The 24,345-nt window shown below is 33.6% G+C and overlaps 1 protein-coding gene across 12 annotated transcripts in view; it reads right to left on the bottom strand.

Moving 5' to 3' along the window:
- JMJD1C (jumonji domain containing 1C) overlaps window positions 1-24,345 on the bottom strand; it is a 251,508-nt gene that overhangs the window by 22,046 nt on the left and 205,117 nt on the right. For 10 of the 12 annotated variants that reach the window (XM_074339497.2, XM_019731785.3, XM_088792040.1 and 7 more), the window contains 10 exons: window positions 21,882-22,006; window positions 20,602-20,745; window positions 20,320-20,506; window positions 18,516-20,194; window positions 14,869-15,041; window positions 12,378-14,587; window positions 7,320-7,521; window positions 5,039-5,253; window positions 3,754-3,906; window positions 613-702 (listed from right to left, as the gene is read on the bottom strand). In XM_074339497.2, coding sequence (XP_074195598.2) covers window positions 613-702; window positions 3,754-3,906; window positions 5,039-5,253; window positions 7,320-7,521; window positions 12,378-14,587; window positions 14,869-15,041; window positions 18,516-20,194; window positions 20,320-20,506; window positions 20,602-20,745; window positions 21,882-22,006 — 5,178 coding nt within the window. Of the gene's footprint in view, window positions 1-612; window positions 703-3,753; window positions 3,907-5,038; window positions 5,254-7,319; window positions 7,522-12,377; window positions 14,588-14,868; window positions 15,042-18,515; window positions 20,195-20,319; window positions 20,507-20,597; window positions 20,746-21,881; window positions 22,007-24,345 lie in introns of those variants that run through there. The other 2 variants (XM_019731782.3, XM_074339501.2) reach the window with 2 other exon arrangements.

Here is a 24,345-nt window from a genome sequence, read left to right on the forward strand (position 1 = left end):
ATCCTTTCATCATAAATCTGTAATAAACTTTTTCATGACATTCTAGTTTTCCCCATCTAAAATGGTTCCTCTGTGGCTTTATCTTAGTCACTGGGGCTGGCCCTGTTTTGCTGCTGTGTTTCCCCAAAAATAAGACCTAGCTAGACAATCAGCTCTAATGCATCTTTTGGAACAAAAATTAATACTATAAGACCCGGTCTTATTTTACTATACTATAAAACCCGGTCTTATATAATATAATATGATATATGATATGATATAATACCAGGTCTCATGTAATATAAGACTGGGTATAATATACTATAATGTAATATATATAATAATATAATAAATATAACATAGCATAATATAATATAATACATATAATACGGGAATTATTATTAATTTTTGCTCCAAAAAACTCATTAGAGCTGATTGTCTGGCTTGGTCTTATTTTCGGGGATGCACGGTAGTTTCATTACATAGAGGGTTCTAAGAACTGAGCAAAAACAATTTTTAAAGACTTGATAAGCCTTACCTCTCCATTCTATTATACTCCTCCACATGCCCAAATAATCTGAAACAACCAAGAGCAGTTACACTGCTAAGTAAATAATGTACATTTATACTTACCAGACCCAGGTATGATTTGAGTTGGCATTAAATGCTTGTGATCATGAGGCTGTCCCTTCACACACTTCATCCAAGCATATAGTTCTTTATCTGTAAAATTGTAACATGTATTTTTGTATCAGTCATGGTTTTATAATTATATAAAATTAATGGCTTATATATAGAGGTTAATGATTATATAAAATGTCAACAGTAAGCTTCAAATATATGGTTCTTAAAAAAAAAAAGACCCACCATTCTAAGAATTTTGTGAAAACAGGATATAAATTGACGTTAGCCTTTTCTAAAATGACCATTCTTTATTATTAATGTATTAGTCACTTCTATCTTCTCTGATTCTAGCTTCTCTGTAGCTAATCCTCGAACTCTTAGCTATTTTCTGTGCCAAACATGGCTTTTGCCTAAACAAACCAATACAAAGTTTGACACTATTGCTAACTCATTTTCTTTTAAGCTTCAAAGACATGTAGAATTGTCATGAGATATATGTGAAAAAGTTGCTACTTTATAGTGAAAGAAGAAAAATTCTGAGATGTCCTAAATTACAAAGCACCAAAGAGTGAGAAAAGAGACAAGAGTTAACCCATTAATAGCTGTGGGCCAACTAAAAGTAGACTGCTCATATTCCTGAATCTATGTTGGAACTTTAAATCTATTTCTGTACTGATCACCATCCACCACTGCATTATTATGCAGGAATTTTCAGGAATGTTCCCCATAACCAATCAAAAGTAGTAAATATTTCTTCCTTACAGACTGTGTACCTCCCCTAGAACTGTCTCCCGCTTCACCTTTTCCCACCCCTCCCCCTTATCTATCTGTAACCAAATGTAAATTCTTTCAAAACAACTTAAATCTTTCTCCCTCTAAACATAATGTATGGAAAGAGCCCTTCAACTCCAGGACTTCGGACATGTTTGTAGGTCGGATTGCATGCCCCAGGTCCTGGTCTTCCCAGCTAGCATTTGGCTCAATAAACCCTTTCTTTCAGAAAAGATTTTGGCCTCAAAAGTTGTTTAACAGTAGATATTTAATTGCTACTTTTGACTTCAAAGAAGGCTCCATACCTGGAGTTGTTAACATAATAAGAAACAGCATAAGGCATATACATACAGGAAAACTATTTAATACTTTGATCTTAAGATCTCCTCTATAAATTTAATGACATAGATAGCTACTAATGATGTGGCTTTAAGAGCTTCAATAAGTATTACAAAGCTCATTAAATTCAGCATAAAAAAATCTAAAACCATTATTTCACAAAAAAGTCTCATACTAAATAAAATTCAAATCCAGTCTAAAACTGGTTTTTAAAAAGCTTTCTGACTTTCCCCTCCAAAGCCTACATACTACAGCGGTACCTTGGTTTTCGGACATAATCCGTTCTGGAAGACTGTTAGAGTTCTGAAACATTCGAAAATTGAGGCACGGTTTCCCCAAAGAAAGTAATGCAAAATGGATTAATCCGTTCCAGACCTTTAAAATCAACCCCTAAAACTGCAAATTTAGCATGAATTTTACTATCTAATGATACTATAGATCCATACAATTTACGGCGTTCATAAACTGAAATGTTCATCAATGTTTCGAACTGAGACGTTCGAAAACCAAGGTACCACTATAATTTGTAAATGTTTTCTAACTGCTTCCATTTTAGACACTTATGTTAATTACCAGTATATAAAGCTATAAGGCAGTCAATGTAAGTTAATTACAATATTTAACAGTGAAATAAGGAGATATATTGATAATAGACTATAACTCAAGACATAGATTATACTAAAAAATTTGATATGGTGAATGACAAGACTATACTTTCAAAATTAATAACATTATGAAAATCAACAGCAATACAACCATTTAGGTTTATTATACATACCCTATTTTTTTCAAAACAGGATTCATGTTCATATATATATATATATATATACAATATAGCAAACCACAAATTAATTTCTTTTTAATTTGGCAAAGGGAAAACAAAATATGGTACCAGAAAAATATAAAATACATGTCCTGAAGTTTTATAGCAATGCAGCTACTTCCATCAACTGAAAATATCCAAATATATTTTCATGGTTTTGAAGATACTTAATTTCATAACATGCATTCTTTATTATGGTTTCCCATTTTATTCGTATTTAATATCTTCTGCACATCACAGTAACAATTAGCAAATGTTTGCACATGCTTGCCTACTTGCTCAGGTGTCTTTGGCAAGTGCTGGGTATATAAAAAAAGGATCAGAAAGGATGAGGTTTAGTAATCCTATCAGTGGAAAAGATACTGATGGCTAAACCATGGTTCATCTATCTGATATACCACTACGGAAAAAGCTGAATGGAATGAAAATGACATTTATTTTTTTAAACATTGAGCAGTTTACCACTAAACATGATTTTACTTCTAATACTTGCACAATTTGAATCCTCTCATTTTATTAAGGTTTTACCCCAAATAACTTAATATTTTTAATATTACCAGTATTAGGTAGCTGTGTTATTAACAGGTTTTAGAAGGGACTTCAGGCACCTACACATTAGCATTTAAAAACGGTAAAGCCTAATATAAATTTGGGCTACAGTAAGGAACTGCTTGAAATGAGAGGGTGAGGGTGAATCTACTAATCAGGCTAAAAAGATATACAGTAGTACGTCGGTTTTCAAACGTCTCTGTTGAAGAACATTTTGGTTTACGAACATCGTAAATTTTATGGGTCTATGGTATCAGTAGATAGTAAAATTCACGCTAAATTTGCAGTTTTAGGGGTTGATTTTAAAGGTCTGGAACAGATTAATCCATTTTGCATTACTTTCTATAGGGAAACTGTGCCTCGGTTTTCAAATGGGGAAACGGTGCCTCAGTTTTCAAACGTTTCAGAACGCTAACGATCTTCCGGAACGGATTACGTTCGAAAACCGAGTTACTACTGTAAATGCAGTTTTATTCTAGAATATCTGGCCATTCATAAACTGTAGCTACTCCTTTTTAAAAACAAGTGTCACAAAATTTCCTTAATGCTATATATTTGTAATTAAGGAAGGTAGAAAAAAATACCCACGCATCTAATTTTCCAGATGAGTGATCCTAGAGAAATGAAAATTATAAAAAACTTAAATTTATATGAAGTTATAAACCAACCTCTAGAACTCTTCCTTTCCTTTGCCTTATAACAATCTAAGCAGACCACAAATCCACATTTTTGGCAGACCCAATGAATGTTAAACAATGTTGCTTCACATGCGTCACACATCTCCCGAACTCCTCTCACTGCTCTTTTCCAGGCAATTTTAGCTGAAACACATAAAAATAAAAATGTAGAAGGCAAACCAGGAACTTTGAAGGCTATATTAACTAAAGATCAACAGCAGATCTTGAAGTAATTACTAATTCCCTTCAGAAAATATACTTACATCTAATTGAAAGTTTCTCAATCTTGACATTTTTGACATTTTGAATTAAAAAATTCTGTTGTGGGGTAGTACCCTATGCACCGTAAGATGTTTAGTTGTATCTGTGGCCTCTACCCATTAGATGTTAGTACTCTATCTACCCTGACACCTTTCAGTTTATATAACCAAAAATGTCTCTAGTCATTGCTAAATGTCCCGTGGGGTACAAACCACTGATTTAAGGGAAGGAAAGGAAAAGAAGCTACCATTTACAGCACTTAGTCATGATAGGTGCTATACATAAGTAAACATAATTAATATGACTATGTTCTAAACAAATCTATGAGTAGTTATTCCCATTTCATAGACAGTTAAGCTACCGTGTTTCCCCGAAAATAAGACCTATCCGGACAATCAGCTCTAATGCGTCTTTTGGAGCAAAAATTAATATACGACCTGGTCTTATTTTACTATAACATAAGACCCGGTCTTATATAATACAATACAATGCAATACATTTTATTATATAACACCGGGTCTCATATTACTTTTTGCTCCTAAAGACGTGTTAGAGCTGATTGTCTGGCTAGGTCTTAGTTTGTGGGAAACACAGTAGGAGTAGAAAAAGTTGAGATTCAAATATAACATCTAAATCTAAGACTTTGATAAACCACACCAGATTAAAAATTTAAGTAATTGGGATGGAATATGTCTTTATATGGCAAATGTTGGTATTTCCCAATTTCACATCCAAAGTGTTTTTAACATGTTAAACTATGTCATAATGGCAGAAACAGCAAAATGCTATTGTGATTTTATGAACAGTTAATCCATTCAATTCAACCTCAACTGGAAAATACCCATTACCTTAAATGCATACCCGGGTATCTCCACATAATAAGTGTCATCAAAATTAAAAGGAAGCAAGACTAGGTAAGAACAGGGACTTCTCCCACAGATTAAACATACTTCAAAGAGAAATTCTTAAAATGAAATTTATACAACTACATGTTTTAAGTATTTAACTTCCTTACCATCCTTTTTCACCCAGGACAAAGCTGTTTTCTCAGATGTTACTAATTGACAAAACTTATCACCTATTATGTCCAAGATGTATTTTGAAGTTTCTAAATCTAGTTCATCATCTTCATAATTTTCATGTGTCCATAAACTCATAGCTTCATCATCATATTGGTCAGGAGAAGAGAAACCATCTATTCTAACCACTCCATTTTTACTAAATGATAGTCTGAAACATTAAAACATAAAAGCATTAGATACCAAATAACCAGCCCCAGTTATTTTGTAGTTGTAAATTTATATATTTATATTTTTATGTTAAATATACAGAATTATATTTACAATTAAAACACAAGAAAACGGGGTAGTCCATATACACATACACTTAATTAAATTCAAACAACTTAAGATGACTCCCAGAGTGTTACACAAAAGGCAATGATGAACAGCACCAATTTTAGGTTATTTCAAGAAATAAGAATTCCTGTATCACTTAATTACTTAACTCCAAACAAATGAAAACTACGTCCAAGTGTTTGATGTGAACAAATTTAAAACGTTAGCCAAATGCTGCCTAGGGCATGCTGTTATGTTATACGTAATCTAAATCAGGAAACTCTACAGTTGAAAATGCCTTAAATCACCTTAAGACTTTTTTTTTCACTGGATTAAAAAAATGCCAAGTACACACACATATTTTTAATTAATCAAAATGACACTTTATTAATGTGATTTAGAGGAACAAGGATAAGTATATTAGGAACCCAATTGCTTCTTTCCTTTTAGCTTCTGACATCCAATTAATGTAGCTACTCAATTCAGAGAGATTTAGGGTAAATGGAAGGCAAAATTGCCATTCTCTTACTAGCTGGTGTTTATTCCTCAATCAGCTTTGTAATTGTTCTATTCTCAAACTGAGGATATGAAAGTTTATTATAAGTCATTCCATATTTTTCAAATAGATGCCGCCACCATTTCCTTTCACCTCTTTTCCCCATACTTTTACCTTACCCTTTTCCTTTATTTTAAAACCAAACTTCTCCCTTTGTTATAACCCATCATCTTATTTCAGCTTTATGTTATTATCCATACTTGAGCAGTTCTTTCCTTCACTTTTCTAAGATTTTCTTATCTCTTCAAACCTACTTTCCTGTTGATTGCTTTTTCATTTTTTCTGCACTTCCATGTATACTACTACCTTGTGTAACTATTTTTTGAAGTTGGGGATTATTAGCTGGAAAGATCATGAAGAAATAAAACAGAACTTGTTGACTTCCAATATATACATATTTTGGGATCTCTACTGGGCCACCAGCATAATATATTTGCCAGAGCAAAGTGTCTAACTTCTTATTCTTAGGAAGAAGGTGATAATGATTAGGAAAATAACTGCAACTAACATTAATAGAGCATTTTATACGTGCTTGGTACTATAGTAAGAACTTTGTGTACTTTATCTTATTTAATCTTCATGAAATGTCTCTGAGGTGGGTAGGTACCACTACCATTCACATTATGAAGATGAGTTAGGCTTAGCTGTAGTTCAACCACAGCTAATCAAGTCATACAGGAACTAAGGGACGAGCTGGACTGGACTGAAACCCAAGAATGACTCATTCTAGAATCTGAGACATTAGTCTCTACTGGTTGGATTACCCAGTTATTCTTTAGTTGCACTCTTATAAGTCTATCTATAAGTTTTTAGTATTTAAAGTATTTAGTAATATTATTATAGTAGTATACAGATTAATAACAACTATATGTTGTTTTTATATTTACTATAAAACCTATGAAATGTGACATGGTACTAACAAATCCTTCCTGTCATTTTAGAACTCATATTTTCATAGCTAACTATGTCTAACAAGACAAAAGTTTGGGGGTATTCCAATGTAATGCACTGACTTTATTTTAATGCCTAAAATACCTAGATTTATAGACTGTGATTATTAGCTAATGTACAGGTATAAATGCAACACTGTTTTGGCCAAAGTATGTAAATGTTTAAAAAAATCTTTACATCAAACTACTAGGAAAAAATACTAATAGTTTCTCATTAAGAATAAATCTCAGAAGAGAAAGGCTATATGAATACATGCAGCAACGTAAATATGAATTTAGTCCAACAGTTAGCTATTATTAAATTCAGCAATAAAAAAGTTTAATATTCTTTTATGTTTCAGAAACAAGGAGGCTCAAAGACTCTTAAGTGTCTCCAGAAGGGACCCTCAGAATGATAGTATAATTTCTGGTATCTAGTAAACATACTTTCCCCAATTATGTATTTTCACTTACCGTCTAAAGTAGTAAAATCTACAAAATACTGGTGAATGGGTTGCGTCTTCTCCTTTTTTACTCCGAATAAGTCTACATTCTCGACACTTTTGCAAATTAGGCCCTATCTCACAGCAGGAGTCATCCTGTAAAAAGGATTCCCCAGTTTGCTTCAGCTTCTTGACTTTACGCCAATCTTTTAATACTGAACGAGGGATGCCAGCTGTAAAACCAGTAGGAAAGTATTAGCAAGATTATATTCTTTTTAGAAAAGTACACTCCTTGACATAAAATTCAAGTCAATCATACAATTGTGACAGTATATTGTTTTGAAAAGAAGCAAAGAGATTATATATTTCTAGTTACTCATTCATTAATAAGTAAAAAATCCAAAGCAGCACTTTTACCTATTATTCCACTAACCAAATGAACTCTATGTCAGCATACTGGAAATGCAGATATGATTAAGCCTTCTAGCTGACCGAAATCTTTACATCTATTTGTATTTGTGTAATAGCAAACACAAGAATCATTCATTTTATCAGTAAATCTATAGCTAAAAATATAGCCATTCTACACAAAAATTTGGCAAATGTAGGAGGAAGCTCTTTCGAGATCCACAGGAAGAGCCTAAAGACCAAAAGTTAATTCTTTTTACAAACAGACTGGTTTCAACATACTTATGTTTTAAAATACTTCTCCAAGCTAAGTGTGGCTCTTTAAGACTAGTGGTGATTTTATAATACCGATATTTGGGAGAAGGGAAGCTATTTCTCTTAATATGTCGCTCTTATTATAATGCCCTCCATTTGATATCAGTATTGATGGAAGCACTATTTTTTTTAGAAAAATAAAAGGATTTGAAGGAAGGAAAAAAGCCAACATTAACTTGGCTGTCTTTTTTGATAAGAGAGAAAAAGGGCATCACAGAAGAAGTTTAAAGAAAACCAAAAAAAATGCAAGAAAAATTATATCCCGGGGGAGCCAAAAAAACGTACACACATTTTAAGAGATGTTGTCTATGCTCAAGCAGTAGTTTGCCATAATCAGAAGTGTATGGACGATGACGGTAACCACTTTGAGCACCTCTTGTAATTGCACAAGTCAAACGTGACTTGTATTCATCTTTTGTGATTGGTATATATTGAGTACTATGATTAATACAGTTTTTTCCTTTCTTAAAATGTGTATACATTTTTTGGCACCCTCTATATATTGCAGGAAAAATTATATATTTATGTTAATTATACTATAGTCTGCATCGTAGCTCCATCACTTTTATTAACCTGAACTTAACTGCTGAAATAACACTGGCTCAAATAATCAGTCCTCTATAGAGCAGGAAGACTACAAAACATACGTAAATTAAGTTTCCTATTAAATTTTTACAAATATATTAATTTAAAATAAACCTGTATTTATTTTGTTTATCCTATGTTTATTATAATTGTTCACTTTTATAAGTGTTTATACTGCCCATATTAGTGTACCTATACATCAGACATGAGATTTACATAATTTGCTATTTCTGTCATGCTGAAAGAAATCATTGCATTTCCTACCCTTGTGTTTTCTAATCATGCCCATTTTGTGGATCAGAGGCAGAACAACTATTCTGAGACTACATACTTCTTGCAGAAACTTGCAGCAAAACTCGTATTGAGCTCCCACCATCACCTGTCCACAGTGTATACAGTACAATTACAGTAAGATCACACATCTTAAGATAGGAAGGATTGTGTTTAAACTCCAGTATGGCCCATTTAAAATCAGCTCCAGTTATTAAGCACTTCTAGAACTGCTGCCTGGTTCTCTACAAGTTCTCCCCTCTCTGTCTCTGACTTAGGGAAAGGAACCATTTGGCTTAATCCATTACAGAAACACATATGCATATACACACACCAATCATGGAATAAAAATGTTTCCAGAAGGCTTGTGTAAAAGGTTTGTTATTTCCTTTACTGTGTATAAGACAGATTTTTCTTATGGACTGTATAAAAAGTTCAGAGCTTCTAGAAGTTAAGAATGAACAACAAAGATGGTACACTGCTGATAACTTTTTATTTGGCACACTCGCTTCCCATCACTTATTTACATTTTAAAAAAATTCACTACACTAGAATAAACGAAATACAATCTATTTCTATTTTGACTAGGAGACAGCTATTAATATGCTTTTACATTCCAAATAATGGAACAGCTCAGAGAGTATGGATAACCATACCATTGCGAACAATTTCAATAGTATTGTAATATCAGACATTTCAAAGCAAATCTCAATTCTGTGACACAAAATATATACACAAGAGCTTTTTTGTTGTTTTAAAAATGAATAAATGAATTACAAAGACATGAAGACCCAGGTAATATGAAGTTTTTGACATTATAATTTTTGCTTTGGCCAGGCCACAGAAGACTGTAAGGAAATTTCTTTTATAAATTTTACTATGTTTGTATAATAAATAAAACCTCATCTTTCAATTTGATATATCTAATTTATTGGCAACATCTAAAACCTAAAACTTTGAGATTAAGACACTTAGTCAACAAAAAGTACTTAACTCAATGGATATTTTTACTCCCTCTATACTGTAAAAACTTTTCAACCCTTTGTTGTCAATTTACTACCAAATCCTCAAATAGCTGTTCTAGCAACTGAAAACTAGGAAGGAAAAAAAATCAGTAACAAATACATATTAACTTTTAATCTCTGATATGCCATCACTTTGAAAAATATTTCTTGAGATAGAGTATTCAACTGATTACAGTTAAACCACTGGTATTGTGTATCATGGGACTTACAGATATATTTAAATTTGATGGGCAACTTCAGTTCATAAAATAAAAATAATATTAGAAAATTAGTCATGGAAAAGCAGCCAACTTTTAATTATTAGTAACAAAAAGCAGCAGATAGGAAGACATTCCAAAACAGAAGATAAAGCAAAATGTATTATACTTGGCTTTAGAATGTACTAAGAAACACAATTATACGTGCATTTGTGTATATAATTATACTTGTATAATAGTGTATGTAATCATATTAGATTTTCTAAGTGCAGACTTAACTCACTCTTTTTGATTGACTATGACTGGGGCTGATGACAACCCCAATGAACATTAGAAGGATAAAGGTCGTATTTAATCCATGAGGTAGATCATCTACGCAGGTTTTGAAATCATATTTACGTACTCCCAATTTAGAGAACAATAGTACATCAACTCTGCCCATAATTAATAAATGGTATTTAATAGTCACTTAATATTATTTTGAATTTGGGAATAAGTGGGATTTAACATAGCCTCTCTGATGCTGGTACTAAGTAGGGGAGATTTGACTGTAACAACTTGAAAAAAAAGTGCTGATTCCAGTCTTAGGACTCTTTACAGTGGGAACATGCACACCTAATCTCAAAATGAAAACAGAATATGTACTATCATTAAGAGTTAATTTTATACATTTGACTTCATAAAGAGTTTTCTAAGTGTTAAATATTGGAAGGTTCCTATCTTTGTTTCCTGTAAGTTTAACTCAAGTATTTGAATACCCAGCACCAAAGAAATGTTATGTGATGGAAGAGAAACAATTATTGACCACACTAAGCTTAAGAATTCATTGGGAAAGTAAGTAGAAGACATGAGAAGGAAAAGGCAACACTGTATGCAATCTGATACTCAAATAAATGGCAGGTATCCTTCGTTGTCAATCTCCCTCTTTTCCTTTCTTCTGACTATATTTGCATTTCAGTCTCTCAGCCTCTCTCTCTAGTTGAGCTTCTTCCTTCGTTCTTTCACTTCCTGACTGTCCTTTTCTATGATTCCATCCTCCTGTTTTTCTCTCCTTCACTTTGCCTCTGATTTCCACAGGCATGTAGAAAACCTCATTCAGTGAAAAGGCCCAAATAAGAGCCTTCAAGCATCCAAATGTTTGTGAAAGTATTTCTTGAATGTCCACATTGTCACAGATATTTCATATATTGTATGTGGATGGATACACAGTATAGTGAAACTATTAAGTGCTTTCTGCATTGTGCAACATACCTAAAAAGAAATAAGCAAACTGAGAAAAACTACTTCTAGAGTAAAAACATATAGAAACACTTTATAGTGAATACTACTGGCAAATATCACTTATTTGGTCTCACTATAGCCACAAATGAAATGTAATTATCAGTTATGAAACTTATTATGGATGTTCTTGGACAGAAATGGACTCACATACCACAATCACCTCCACCCCCGCTTTTATTTAACTTTAACCCATTAAGGATTGCTTGAATGAGTAGCATTATTAAGTAGAAGGTAATTTCAATAACCTTTCAATTTTGTCATGAGATGAGAGACGGGTGGGATACAGGCCACCTCCACACAACTTTGAAGTAATTCTCTTCTAAACATGTGACTTTAAGTGTATGTGAATAGATTTCTTTTTCAACTAGATCTTGTTATAGGTAAACATGAGAAATCTACTTTTGACGTGACAGCTCTAACTACATTTCTTACAGGTCTTAGAAATGGTCAAAATTTTAAGTAACTACCGTGTTTCCCTAAAAATAAGACCTAGTCAGACAATCAGCTCTAATGCGTCTTTTGGAGCAAAAATTAATATAAGAACCGGTATTATAATAATATAATTATATTATAACATAATAATAATATATTATAATATAATTACATTATATCTAATCTTATATAAAACCGGGTCTTATAGTAAAATAAGGTTGGGTCTTATATTAATTTTTGCTCCAAAAGATGCATTAGAGCTGATTGTCCGGGAAGGCCTTATTTTCGGGGAAACATGGTACTAAATTACACATTGGGTTTCTGCCAATATGAGTGCAAGATAAAACATATTTCTAGAAGCCTCTTAAAAATGGAGGGAGCTACATCTTCTCTCATTTCCTCTTACAGGGTACTTGTGAAATACAGATATGAGGTGAATGAGCACATACATTAAGCTAAGGCATACAAATCAAGTCAAAAGATGCCTTTCAGCTCACTAATCTTTAGAGAACCATGCCATAATTGCCAAGAACATACAGCCTATTTTACCTGAGATAAAAAAATAAATTTACTTACCACTATTACTGCTGCTCTGCAACTTCAATTTACTTTTTTCTTTGGCACTCCTGCTGAGAACCCCATTGGGTTTTAAATCTTCTTCTATTTCACCTTTTCTCTTCTGCAAATCGTTTTGCTTCTTTTTATAAGTTGGCTTAGGTTGCCTTTTAGTCCTTTGCTCTGACTTGCTTTCACTTTCATCGGAGTCTCCACTTTCAGAGCCAGATTCGTAAGTTCTTTTGGCTTTTCTCCTATTGACCTTATTATCATCTTTTACATATTTATCAACTATGATCTTACTATCTACACTATTTTGTATATCATTAGATGTAGAGGCTATTAAATTGACAGAACATGGCTTAATAATTTCTGAAACAGAACTCCCTGAATTTTCCATTTTATTAGTATTTTTATCTTCTTCTGAATGTCTAGTAAGCCAGGCTTTTTTCAGTTTAGTATGGTAGTTTGGTTGACTTGTCTGGGATGCTTGCCCATTTCCTACAGAGTTTGCTTTGTTTATTGTACTACAGACTACAGTGCTATCCAAGAGAAGGGCGGCGGAAGATGTCTGATTTTTCACAGCATTAGGCTCAATCTCACTAACATTACTACTTTTATACTGAGCTGCAGCCAGTGCTGCCTTGTGCTTTTTTAAATGAATAAAATCACTTGTGCCTGAGAACCCAGAGCTGGGCTGAACAGCACTTCCTGTCTTACTACTGGCTGGTGTAACTGGAGCTGTGGTGCTGACCCTGCATTCTTGTGTTTGCGCCACTGAATGACTGACACTTTTTGAAGAGGTACATTCTAAGGATTTAGAGGCCAAAATGGTATTTGATAAAGAGTAAATTATTTCGGAGCCACCCCACCTGGAAACACTGGTGGTAGTGGCAGCAGACGTGAATATATCCATTTTGGTGTTACACAATGTATTTACAGCAGACACAACTGAACTGGGAACACCGCCCTGTGAGACCGCCTGAAAGTTTTTTTCAGATTTTATGTGAGCACTGTCTGAATTCACACTTGGCAGAATGATTCTTCCAGTCTCTCCAGCTTCTGCTGGTTTGATGCAATCTGTTTGATTTGCACCAGTTGAAGATCTTTCACTAACTCGATCTTTGGAAGCTATCGGCATTGCTGGCACACTATCAAGTTTTGTACTAGAAGGTGGACGCACAATGACAGATGCCATAGCAGCCTGTGACTTTCCACTGCTTTTCTCTACATGCCATTCAGCTTTCTCTTTGCTGAGGTTATTATTAGATTTCCACATTTCCGTCACATTCTGTTCAGAAGAACTCTTAAAATTTGCCTGAGAGTCTTTTGGCTCAGGAATTAGAGTCGGAGGCTTTTGTGATTCTTGAACTTTCCCACCAGCATTTACAGGCAACACTGGAGTTAAAGTCGGAGGGGAAAGGCTACTATAGCTGCTTTCCTTTCTTTCCAGGCTGTGATGAATTGGTGGGTGAAATACTGGTGCTCTATGTAAAGCAGGCATACTCCGGAGCATATTTGTAGAAGACACTGTTAAATGGGTAGGACTCCTACAGTCATTTCTGAAGGTTGTTACTGAGTGAGAAGCAATTTGATGGGGGAGATGTTCTGGTATCTTGCCTACTAAACCTTCACTTTCTGGTTGGTGTTTAATCAAAGGTGGAGGTTTGGAAAGAGATGATATAAATGAAGTCAGAGATTGAGGATTAGCTGCTGCTGCAAGGGTATTACTCTGTTTTTCACTGTAAATATTTGAAACTTCTTTGGATGGGTATGACCTTGGTGGTTCGTTGACCACACTATTAGACAATGTAGTGAAGTAGTTACTTTGGGGCAAACTCTGAGGCACTGAGTGCTTCATTTTATAAAGATCTGACACCGAGCATTCTACATCCTTGTCATGTTTGAGGACATGGCTTTTAGGGCTAGAAGATGACGATGCTACTCTGGAATAATTCTCTCTTTCACCCTCAAGCCCCTTGATTTTAGTTGTAAATGGAGCAACGTCAATACTTTCTTGAAGAATTCGACGGTGTTCCTCCTTGTATTTGTTTAATCTCTCCCCAGTCTCCTGGGGTGGTCTCTGTAATTGATTCAACACAGGATCCACAAAATGCCTATGCAAGTGACCATCTTTTCCAGTCTGTGACCTACTTAGATCCAGATCATTTTTTGCTGATGTGGATGAAACAGAACGTAATGGTTCAATAAAAGCTTTCCTTTCCAATTCTCTGTAAAGAAAATACACAAAGGTTTCTGTAATCACTTTTTCTTGTATGATACAAAGATAGCGTCTATGCAGTATCACTCTGTTATGAAAGTAAAATATGACTTTGCATGTACTCTAATATTATCAAATAAATCAGAAGGTCTATCAAAACAGAAAGAGTACTACTTATTTAAAGCTTAGTTTTAAGACATTTATTAACATAAAATCACCTACTTAAAAAGTGAATTAATAAAAACTATAAAAGACAAGGTATTTGTAAGTTTTAAGCATTGGGGAACTTACTCTTTATGGTGATCTACTAAACTTTTTGTCAATGGTGGGCTGGAATGCGCTGTAATTTTAAGAGGTCGATGAGGCTCTGCACTGGAAGGTCTGACAGGAATGTGACTAAGTAATCCAATACCATCCGCTGAGGTCACAGGGGTGGGTTGGTGTAACCAAGGGCTGGGAGAATTCTATTAAAAAACATACAACAAATCAGATTTCAGTTGCTAGAAAAAGCTAAACACAATATCACAGCAGGACTTTAATAAGAATATTTATGACGCATGTGACTTTCTCTAAATGCATCTTATGAGAAATATTCCGAAAAATAAGTAACCAACATAATTATATGGATATTTCCACATGATGTCAAAAATTAATCAGCATTAAATTAATAATTCCCAGAAATTATTTATTTTACAGAATGCAGATCTTGAAATCATTGCCTTTAATGTGTAAATGATTAGAGAATATAGCTTATAAGATTTCCTGAGATTCTACCATCAAAAGGACATTGTGTTGTTAATAGAAAATAAAACTTGTTATTCCTAAAATACATTTCCCCAGAAACAGAAATTATAATCAAGTTCATTTACCAATTTTTGCTGTCAAAAGAATAAACTTTTTCAATGTAACCATTTACTTAGAATTGGCAAAAAATTACATTTTCATGACCCAACTGTACTCCATTTCACTATAAGCTATAAATATTGGTAGGCCAGTAAACCTTGAGGTGTGGAGGTACAGCAAAATTATTAAAATCTCTTTTGTATATATCAATATGCTGCCTTTCTCATACTGAATATGACACTGATCTCTACATTGAGAGTCTCAACTATCTAAATATATGCTCAGAAATTGTTTTTGTACTGTGACTCATTGACACTTTTCCAGAACATCATCTGTTGAGTCAAGTTATTGGGAAAATAGAATCCTTTGATTTTCACAAAGGGAATAAATTTTGCATCTCAAAATGATAATGCAAAAGCAATATGATATCACACCAAAGATATGCTGTTGTCAAATGGCTTAGATTAAAAAATACATTATAAATATAGTCAATAATGTTGTAACAACTATATATAGTGCCAGGTGGGTACGAGACTAATCAGGGGGATCATCACATAAATTATACAAACGTCAAACCATTATGTTGTACATGTGAAACTAATATAAAATAATATTGAATGTCAACTGTAACTGAAAAAAAGAAATAATTAAAAATAACAAAGACTTCTAAATAAATAAATTAAAAATACATTATAAACCTCACGAGAAAAATATATATATACATGCACACAAGGATTCAAATGTTTGAAAGGCCTCAATTCTACAAGATCCAGAAACCTTAATTTGCAAGCAATTACGGAAACGATGAAAGTTTTTGACTATAAAATAACATTATTTCCTAATTGTTTCTTCACTTTAACTCATACTAGGGTTAAGACATCTTCACTTTTGCTCAAAGTGTTTTATATAACAAATGAAAATCTGATATGCTTGTTTTTAACAAGTTTATGCCCAGTTAATAAAACATTATTATAAACATGGAGGCTAATTCCAGTAGACATACTAAGAGAGGATCCTACCCAAGCCATTCCTAAGTTACTTAGATCTGTTTTCCAAGGTTTGGAAGTTATGGAAAAAGACTCAAAAATATCTGCCAGCTCTTGGCTCCCGTGTGTTCCTCTCGCCTGCCTTTGTCCACCATCAGCTGTAGCTACATTCATGACACGTGAGAATGAAAGGTTAGAGTAAAAATGTGGGTGCACTGAGCGCTTGGGTCATCAGAGCTGCTTTCAGTTCTGACAAAGGATATTGAAATGATTAATGACTCTTCATTGACTTCAACTACATAATGTACACATTCTAGTAAGATTCCACCTACTATAAGTTCAATGGCACCATCAAGAATGGAAATGGGAAGCTTATGATCAATGCATAATTGATCAGAATTATGATCAAGCATAATTCTCCTAGAATTGAGATTCTATCAACATCAAATGTGGGTGAAGAATAAATTGTGGAGTTCAATGGTGACTTCATTAAAGGCCAAAGCTCATATGACAGTGGAGCCAAAAGGAGTTGATGGTTGTAATGGGAATAATCCATAAGAAATATCCTTCAAAATTGTTATAACTCTATCTTGCACCACTAACCTTGATGCTCCTCACCACTAAGGTCAACAATCACAATTTGAGAATCAAGGAAGGACCCATAACCACCGTCTATATGTCATCATTGCTGCCCAATATAACAGCTCCTCTGACAAACTTTTGGGAACACAAACCTTGCATCTACTGGCACTAACATGGCTCTATGTCAGCAGTATTATCCCTGAGGCAAATAAGGTTACTAACATTGTCTTCCACACTGCCATTCCCAATGTATCTATTGCGGATCTTGCTCAACTTGACAAAGGTGTCAAAAATACCTATGTACACTGCAGTGTTATTCACAATCTCCAAGAGGTACAAGTAACCAAAAGTCAATGGATAAATAATGTATAAAGAAAATCTGGTATATACATACAATGGAATTATTAACAGAGCTTAAAAAAAAGGAAATCCTGTTATATGCTCCAACACAGATTAACTTTGAGGACATTATGCTATGTGAAAACAGTCACAAAAGGACAAATACTGCATGGTTCCACTCAAACGAAGTATTTAAAGCAGTCAGAGTCATAGAAACAGAAAGCAGAAACATAATTGCCAAGGACTTGGGGGGGGTGGGAATTAATATTTAGAGGGTATAAAGTTTCAATTTTGCAAGATGAAAAAGTTCTAAAGATCTGTTGCACAGAATATGAATAACTTAACAGTACTGTACACTTAAAAATAGTTAGGATGGTAAATTTAATCTTAAGTGTTTTTTCACCATAGCGTAAGTAGGTAGGTAGGTAGAGAGATCGAGTTAAAAAAGACTGGGAGATTCTTGAAGAGCATCCTGGGCTGCCCCAAGGACTAAATTGTCTCCTGAAGTTTAACAGGGACACCCATTCTCCCATTTTTTATATTGGCGTTGGAAATGCCCTCAACAATTCCTTAATATGAAATGTGGCCACAGAAGCCACATTGCCCATGAAGGAATAAGAGACCTATACCACCACCTTCAGCAATACTCCGTCATGTAGAGAGAATCTAAAGCCTCAATTTTACTCCCAAATATTGGGACCTTCTAAGCTTGGCATCCTTAAGAGAACAAGGACATTAGAGAGTCATAGCTTGTAATTTACCATCAACATAATATATCTAGCTGGGAAATATAATAATTTGTCTTTTAAGAATAATTTAATATAGCAAAAGCCTTATAATTTTATATAAATTTTAATCCAGAAACTTTACTTCTAGGAATTTAACTGAGCAAAACAATGATAGATACCTACCATAATTAGTTATGAAGATACTCATTCTTCATAATACATATATCAGAACAATCTAAGAAATTTTACTTCTTAAATTGGCTTATAAAAAAATAAACAGGCTTTTCTGAGATTTCAGCTTCCACGGTTCAAAAAGTTACTAAGTATTAAAAGTTTCAGTATAATTTGAAAAAATAACTGAAAAATTTAACATTTTATGAAATCTAAAATATTAATGGATATTGAAAAAGTATTTGTACATGTGATTAATATATACATGGCAAACTACAGTGTAACTTACCCTCCTTAATGAAGATTCAGCATTAACTGCATTTTCTGGGTGAACCCACTTAGAAGAAGGTAAACCAAGTCCTGAGTATGCATGTGTTCCATTTGGATATTGCCAAATAATTGGATAAAGACCAAGCTGATTATATGAAGCAGAAGGATGGGCTTGTCCAAGAAGATGAGGTGACTGGTGCTGTAACAATTGTTGCTGTTGCTGGTGTGCTAGTGCTAAGTGGCTCAAGCTGCTGGCATGAGCAGTCTCTAGTCGTGGGTGGCCACCAAGTAAGGAGGCAGCAGGCACTCCAGGTAACACAGTAGGAAGTAAATGAGGGTGATGAACAGAATGGTGTGGACCACTAGTCAGGGCGTGAGTGTTAATGGTAGGCAATGGAGTTTGACTAGATGATCCAGCCAATAGGTGGGGTGCAGGAGTTAAGGCTGGGTGATGGGTACTTGGATTTATACAGGTTCTATGGGATGAAGAATGAAGAGGAAAAGGATGCTGGTTTAAGAAAGGTGAAATGTGATTAGCTCCTGTTTCTGACCCAATAAGTGCAGGATCTCTGTAAACTGTGAAATGCTCGTTTTTATCAATGATAAGAGGGCTCTTGGTAGTTTCCAATGTACTGCCCCGAGTAGGAACTGGATGAAAACTGCATCTTGATAACTCATGTTCTATCTTATTTGCCAGTCTTCTTTCACCAGCAGATTGACTGTTCAAGTAAGTGGCTTTAGACTTTACGGAGTCAGGAGAATGGGTGATTTTAGGTTTAACAACTTCAGGTGAGGGATTGGATTTTGTCTTGTGAGCATCTACTGAAGTATTAAGTTTAGACTTTATAGTCTCTGGAGGGGGACTTCGTTTACACAGCTTATCTTCTGTCACAGAAACTGCACTTAGAGAAGACGTGTAAGAGACATACTGATTTTTTTCTTTTTCCATATTCAGATGATCATTTCCTGAAGAAGTATTCCTAACATTTGATTGGGTTAAATCTACTTTAACTACATCACTGACCCAGCTGGGGTCAGAATCTTGTTTTGCTGTTTCTAAATATTTTGCATTTGCAACTGAATGTTTTGAATCACTAATGTTAGGATCCATTTTCTGAAGTGTCTGAAGGCCAAAGGTACTTGAGTTTTCCTGAGCCACTTTTTCGGAATTAGTGTCATTAGTAATATCAATAACACATTTTGGTGTGGGTGGTCTGGATACAAACTTCTCCTTCGACAATAATTCCACTGTATGCGTTTTTTCCATATTGCATTCCTTAAGTAAATCATTAGGATGATGATCAGAAAGTGTGGCCTGTTCTAATGAATGGACAGTCATTTTTTCTTGAAGGTGCGAGTCAACAGACTTCTGCTTCTCTGCTTCATGTTTTTTATCTTCTTGTATTTGATCCCAGGGAGGCTGGCTATCTATTAGTTTCTCCTCTCCTGTCTTCTCATTATTCTGGGATTTTCCTTCTTCTCCATTTATCTTTGACGTGTTTTTATTTTTCAACTCACTTTCTGGCTTCTGCTCTGAGGAATTATTTATTATTCTCTTATTTGAATTTTCTGAGTCACTGCTCTCGGAAAAGTCTGAAACATTGTCAGTTCGTAGTCTTTTCATATTTAGTTTCTTTTCATCCTCATCAGGTTTCCTTCTTTTGTTTATCAACTGCTTGTTTTTACCTTTAGGATTTTCTGTAAGATTAAAAAAAAAAAAGAAACAATTTTATTTTTCACATCAATATTAAAATGTTTATTTTAAAATTAAATTTAAAAAAATTTTTTTTTTGTTCTCAGTCTGTTAAAAAAGTGGGTCTTACCTCCTCGTACTATATAATCATACTTTTCCTCCTTCATTTTCTCTTCATCTGGTATACTGCTATCTGAGCCCTTCCTCTTATTTGGACGGCTATTTCTTTGTTGCTGGTGTGTATTCTGTTTTGGTACAGCAGCTTGGGAGTTCATTGCTGGTCTGGGACTATTTGCTTGGGCACGTGTATAATGACCCTAAAAATAACCAATTAATGATTTGTTTATTAACTGATCCTAAGCAAATTAAGGATAAAATTTTTGTAATAATCTAGAAGTAACAACATACATACGTGAACAGCGTTGCTATTTTGACTGGCACGAGACCTTCGCCGTGATGTAATGCCAATATTTTCACCTTTTAACAAAGAGTGAACAACATCATCTAGAAAGGTCATTTGAACCATAGAAGGATCGACATTCTGTGGTTCTAGTACCTAATCCCAATACAAAACAAGAACAAAAATTAAATCCAATCAGCCAGCCAATGTGATATTAGATACATATTCTTTGCAGAATAGAAATGTCTAGAAATCAGTTTGGTATCTTTAATTTATTAGATGCTACCATATTTACAATATATCACGTTTAATCACTGAAGATAAAATTATAACCTTCTGAAATCTATTGCAAATAGAGCTTGAAAAACAAGGGTAAGAATTACTGAGGAGCATAACACCAAGTCATAAGATGCATTTTAAAAATAGGAAATAGTTTTCAAAAAACAGCTATAAATTACAACTAAAAAGGTAGAGCTTAGGAAGAACAAAAGGACAAAAACTGTGTAAATGAATAATACTAAAACAATTTTTAAAGACAGGTTAAAGAAAGACCTATTTTAAAAACTAAAGACAATTTTGTGCTTCACTGAGAGGTGAAAATGTTACCTATTTAGGAAAAAAAATCAAATACTATTAAACAATGTACTTAGCATTCTGACTAAAATTTTAATGAAAGGATTTATATTGCTTATCAAGGGGCTCTCATTTATTGAGATTTCTTCCACAGTCCACACAGGTAAAAGGGTGTAAACACCTTCCCCACCCCCCCCCCAGGAAAATAAACTGCAGGTTTAAAAGATTTGAAATCAAGACTTTGAGACTGTTATTTAAAACTCCATATGAAATCTGTATCCGTCACACTAACCATAAACTTAGAGAAGCATACCAACTCTGAAATTTGATGTAAAAAGAGTTATAGTGTGCATTGAAGTTTTCATTAGTCAAAAGAAAATATTTGAGAAATATTTTTATTCCTGGAGAGACAGAAAAGCTGACTCTAAGGAAGAAAATTTTAGCTGACCTAAGGATTTTTAGAAAAGAAGTAATCAATTAAAAGAGTTTGATATCTCTATTTCAGGGAGTGATTTATCAGTGTTGAAATAAATTTAGCATCATTATCTCTCAAAGACCTCTACACAACATCAATATATTTAAACTTATTAGGTTTACATGCTAAAAAAACACAGAGATGAAAATTATTTGGTACCAATCTGTTGATCCATTTTTGGGGGGCTCAGAGAATATTTGAATTGTAAATATATTTTTCCAAAAGTATTAGTTGGACTGCTTACCTGATCATTCATAACGATCATGGTGCGAGTGAAGAGATCATGATGAGTAATTATGCCAGTAAACCACTGGGTGGCAGAGTCTTGTCTATATACTCTCACTCTATATCCATTTAAGGAATAAGGACCTTAAAAAAACAAAACAAAACAAAACACATGAAATAGGGACACCTTGGAGACCTTTTCATTTAAAAACTACCTTTTAGGAGAAACTATGTTATAGATGAGTAATATACTCAAGTACCAGTTTTCAAAAAAGTATTATTAGAAAACAAGTGAGTATATATTAGAGCCAGATCATTCTGAAGTTATCATTAAACACACTACTAGACACAAATACTTCATAACTCAATGGACATAAAGTACATTATGTCAGAAATAATATTTATGGGATCATGACTTAATAACACAACTATACAAAATGTAATATTACGGTGGTCTAGAAAGTAGTAAGGTTACAAAGCTACGTAGTAATAAGGTTGGGGTACATGACTACATGGCTGAAATGAAAAGGTAATTTGGAACTTGATGCATGAGTCTTCTAGTTGCCAAACTTTACCATAAGCAACTACTACATTCTGATTCCTCTGTGACAGCTAGGAAAAACTGGCTAAAGTCTTAAAACATGTAGAGATTGTTAAGTGAATTTATAAATATGGCACTAAAATGCTTTATAGAAAAACTATGGTATACTACTTTTGGATTAAATTCATTTTTAAGAAGTATATCTACATACAGATAGCCTTCAGAAAATAGGGAAGGATTAAATAATGAAAGATATATGTCCATATACACATATTCAAATATACCTATTAAAACAAGTCACTCCACAGAAGAGTATAATGGAGCTAAAAATTTCTTCAGTTCAGAGGTGCTAAAATGATGTCAAATACTTGGAAGGTTAACAAGAACTGTGTCTGTGTGTGTGTGTGAACGAGACTAGTGCACCTTAATGATGGTTTTATACAGTAACAATTTACCAAGTGCTTTCAAAATTTACAAGTGCTTATTTAATCTTCTCCATCTCTTAGGTACTGTTTTTCCCTTTCACAAAAATTTAGAAAGTGAAATTGATACGTTAAATAAGTTTTTCAGAGAAAAAACTAGGCCAGAATTTATTTCTCTATTTCTTAGGTTAACGGTCTCTTCCACAGTTATAAGACATCTAACATATTGATTAATGGTTTAATATTTGCCAGTTTTTAAAAAATTTATGCCAACATCAGCCTAAAATATAAGTCAACTAACACATCGGTAGAAAGTATTCCGTATGACCTATAAATTAAATACATTCGTAGCCATAATCAATTATACAAACCCTAATCTTTTCTCACTATGAAAGAATGACTCCAAATTATTTTTTTCTGAATGTAATCTAGAAAAAGTTTATAGAATAACTCCAAATAATGACCAATTTTCAATTCCCATTAGTACACCATCTTGTTAACTGTCTTGTTCTCCCAAAACCAAACACAATTTGGTGTTAGCTTCCCATTAATTCTGCATAAAATGGACAGGAACTATACTGCCTTAATATTTTCACCTCTATGAGTATGGTAAGAAAACAAAAAGTTATTAAAAAATATTAGCCTGGTTTCTTCAATAAATAAACTGTAAGGAAAGGAAGGGGGAAAAAAAAAAGACAGGACATATCAACCAATCAGTTTGTAGATATTTTTTAGATCCCCTTATTTATCAATCAATCAATCAATCAATCAATCCCATTAAAAGTCATATAAGACATTTGCGAGAACAATGGAAATTTGAGTATCTAGTATTTAATATTAAGGAACTATTAATTTTTTGGCACAATAATATTATGGTGGCTTTAAAAATGGATAGAATGTGGCAATGTCTGAAATTTGATAAAAGTAAATGAGAATGGATGTGAAAGGATTCACCAAGGTTTTATAGTTTTGGGGGCTCAGAGATAGGCACATGGAAGTTCATTGAAATATTTTATTTCTGTGTATGTTTCAAATTCTCCATATTAAATGTTTAAAAATATTTACCCTAAGAATTTAATAAGCGTATGATTTGCTGCTATAAATACCCATAGAAAGCAAAAGAGTCACAATTTTGGGATTATCTCTATTAATGCTTAAATGGCATGAAGTTGAGGGATAAGATAAATATGGGAATTTAACAAAATTCCTTTTTATAAACATTTAACAGAATAGCATATTCACGCCATATAGTCCAGTTTCAATTCAATTTCACAAAAAGCTTAATTACACTTACATAATGATTTTACTGACCAAAAAAGCAATCATTAAGAATTATAAAACCTCACTGCTTTGAAAGTCAGATGTTGTAGACAAACTTGTAACTTAAAAAAAAGGGGGGGGGGGTTAGTCTAGTATACTAGTATTGTGGTTATCACTGGAAGAAGGCAAACTGAAACAGGCCACTTTTATCAGATACCAACAGCATTCTTCAAAGGAAACCAATTGTGGCTTTAGGCAAC

The sequence above is a fragment of the Rhinolophus sinicus genome, chromosome 15 (genome assembly GCF_057876585.1).
Source record: "Rhinolophus sinicus isolate RSI-liver-muscle chromosome 15, RSI-T2T, whole genome shotgun sequence".
Classification (NCBI taxonomy): Eukaryota; Metazoa; Chordata; class Mammalia; order Chiroptera; family Rhinolophidae; genus Rhinolophus; species Rhinolophus sinicus.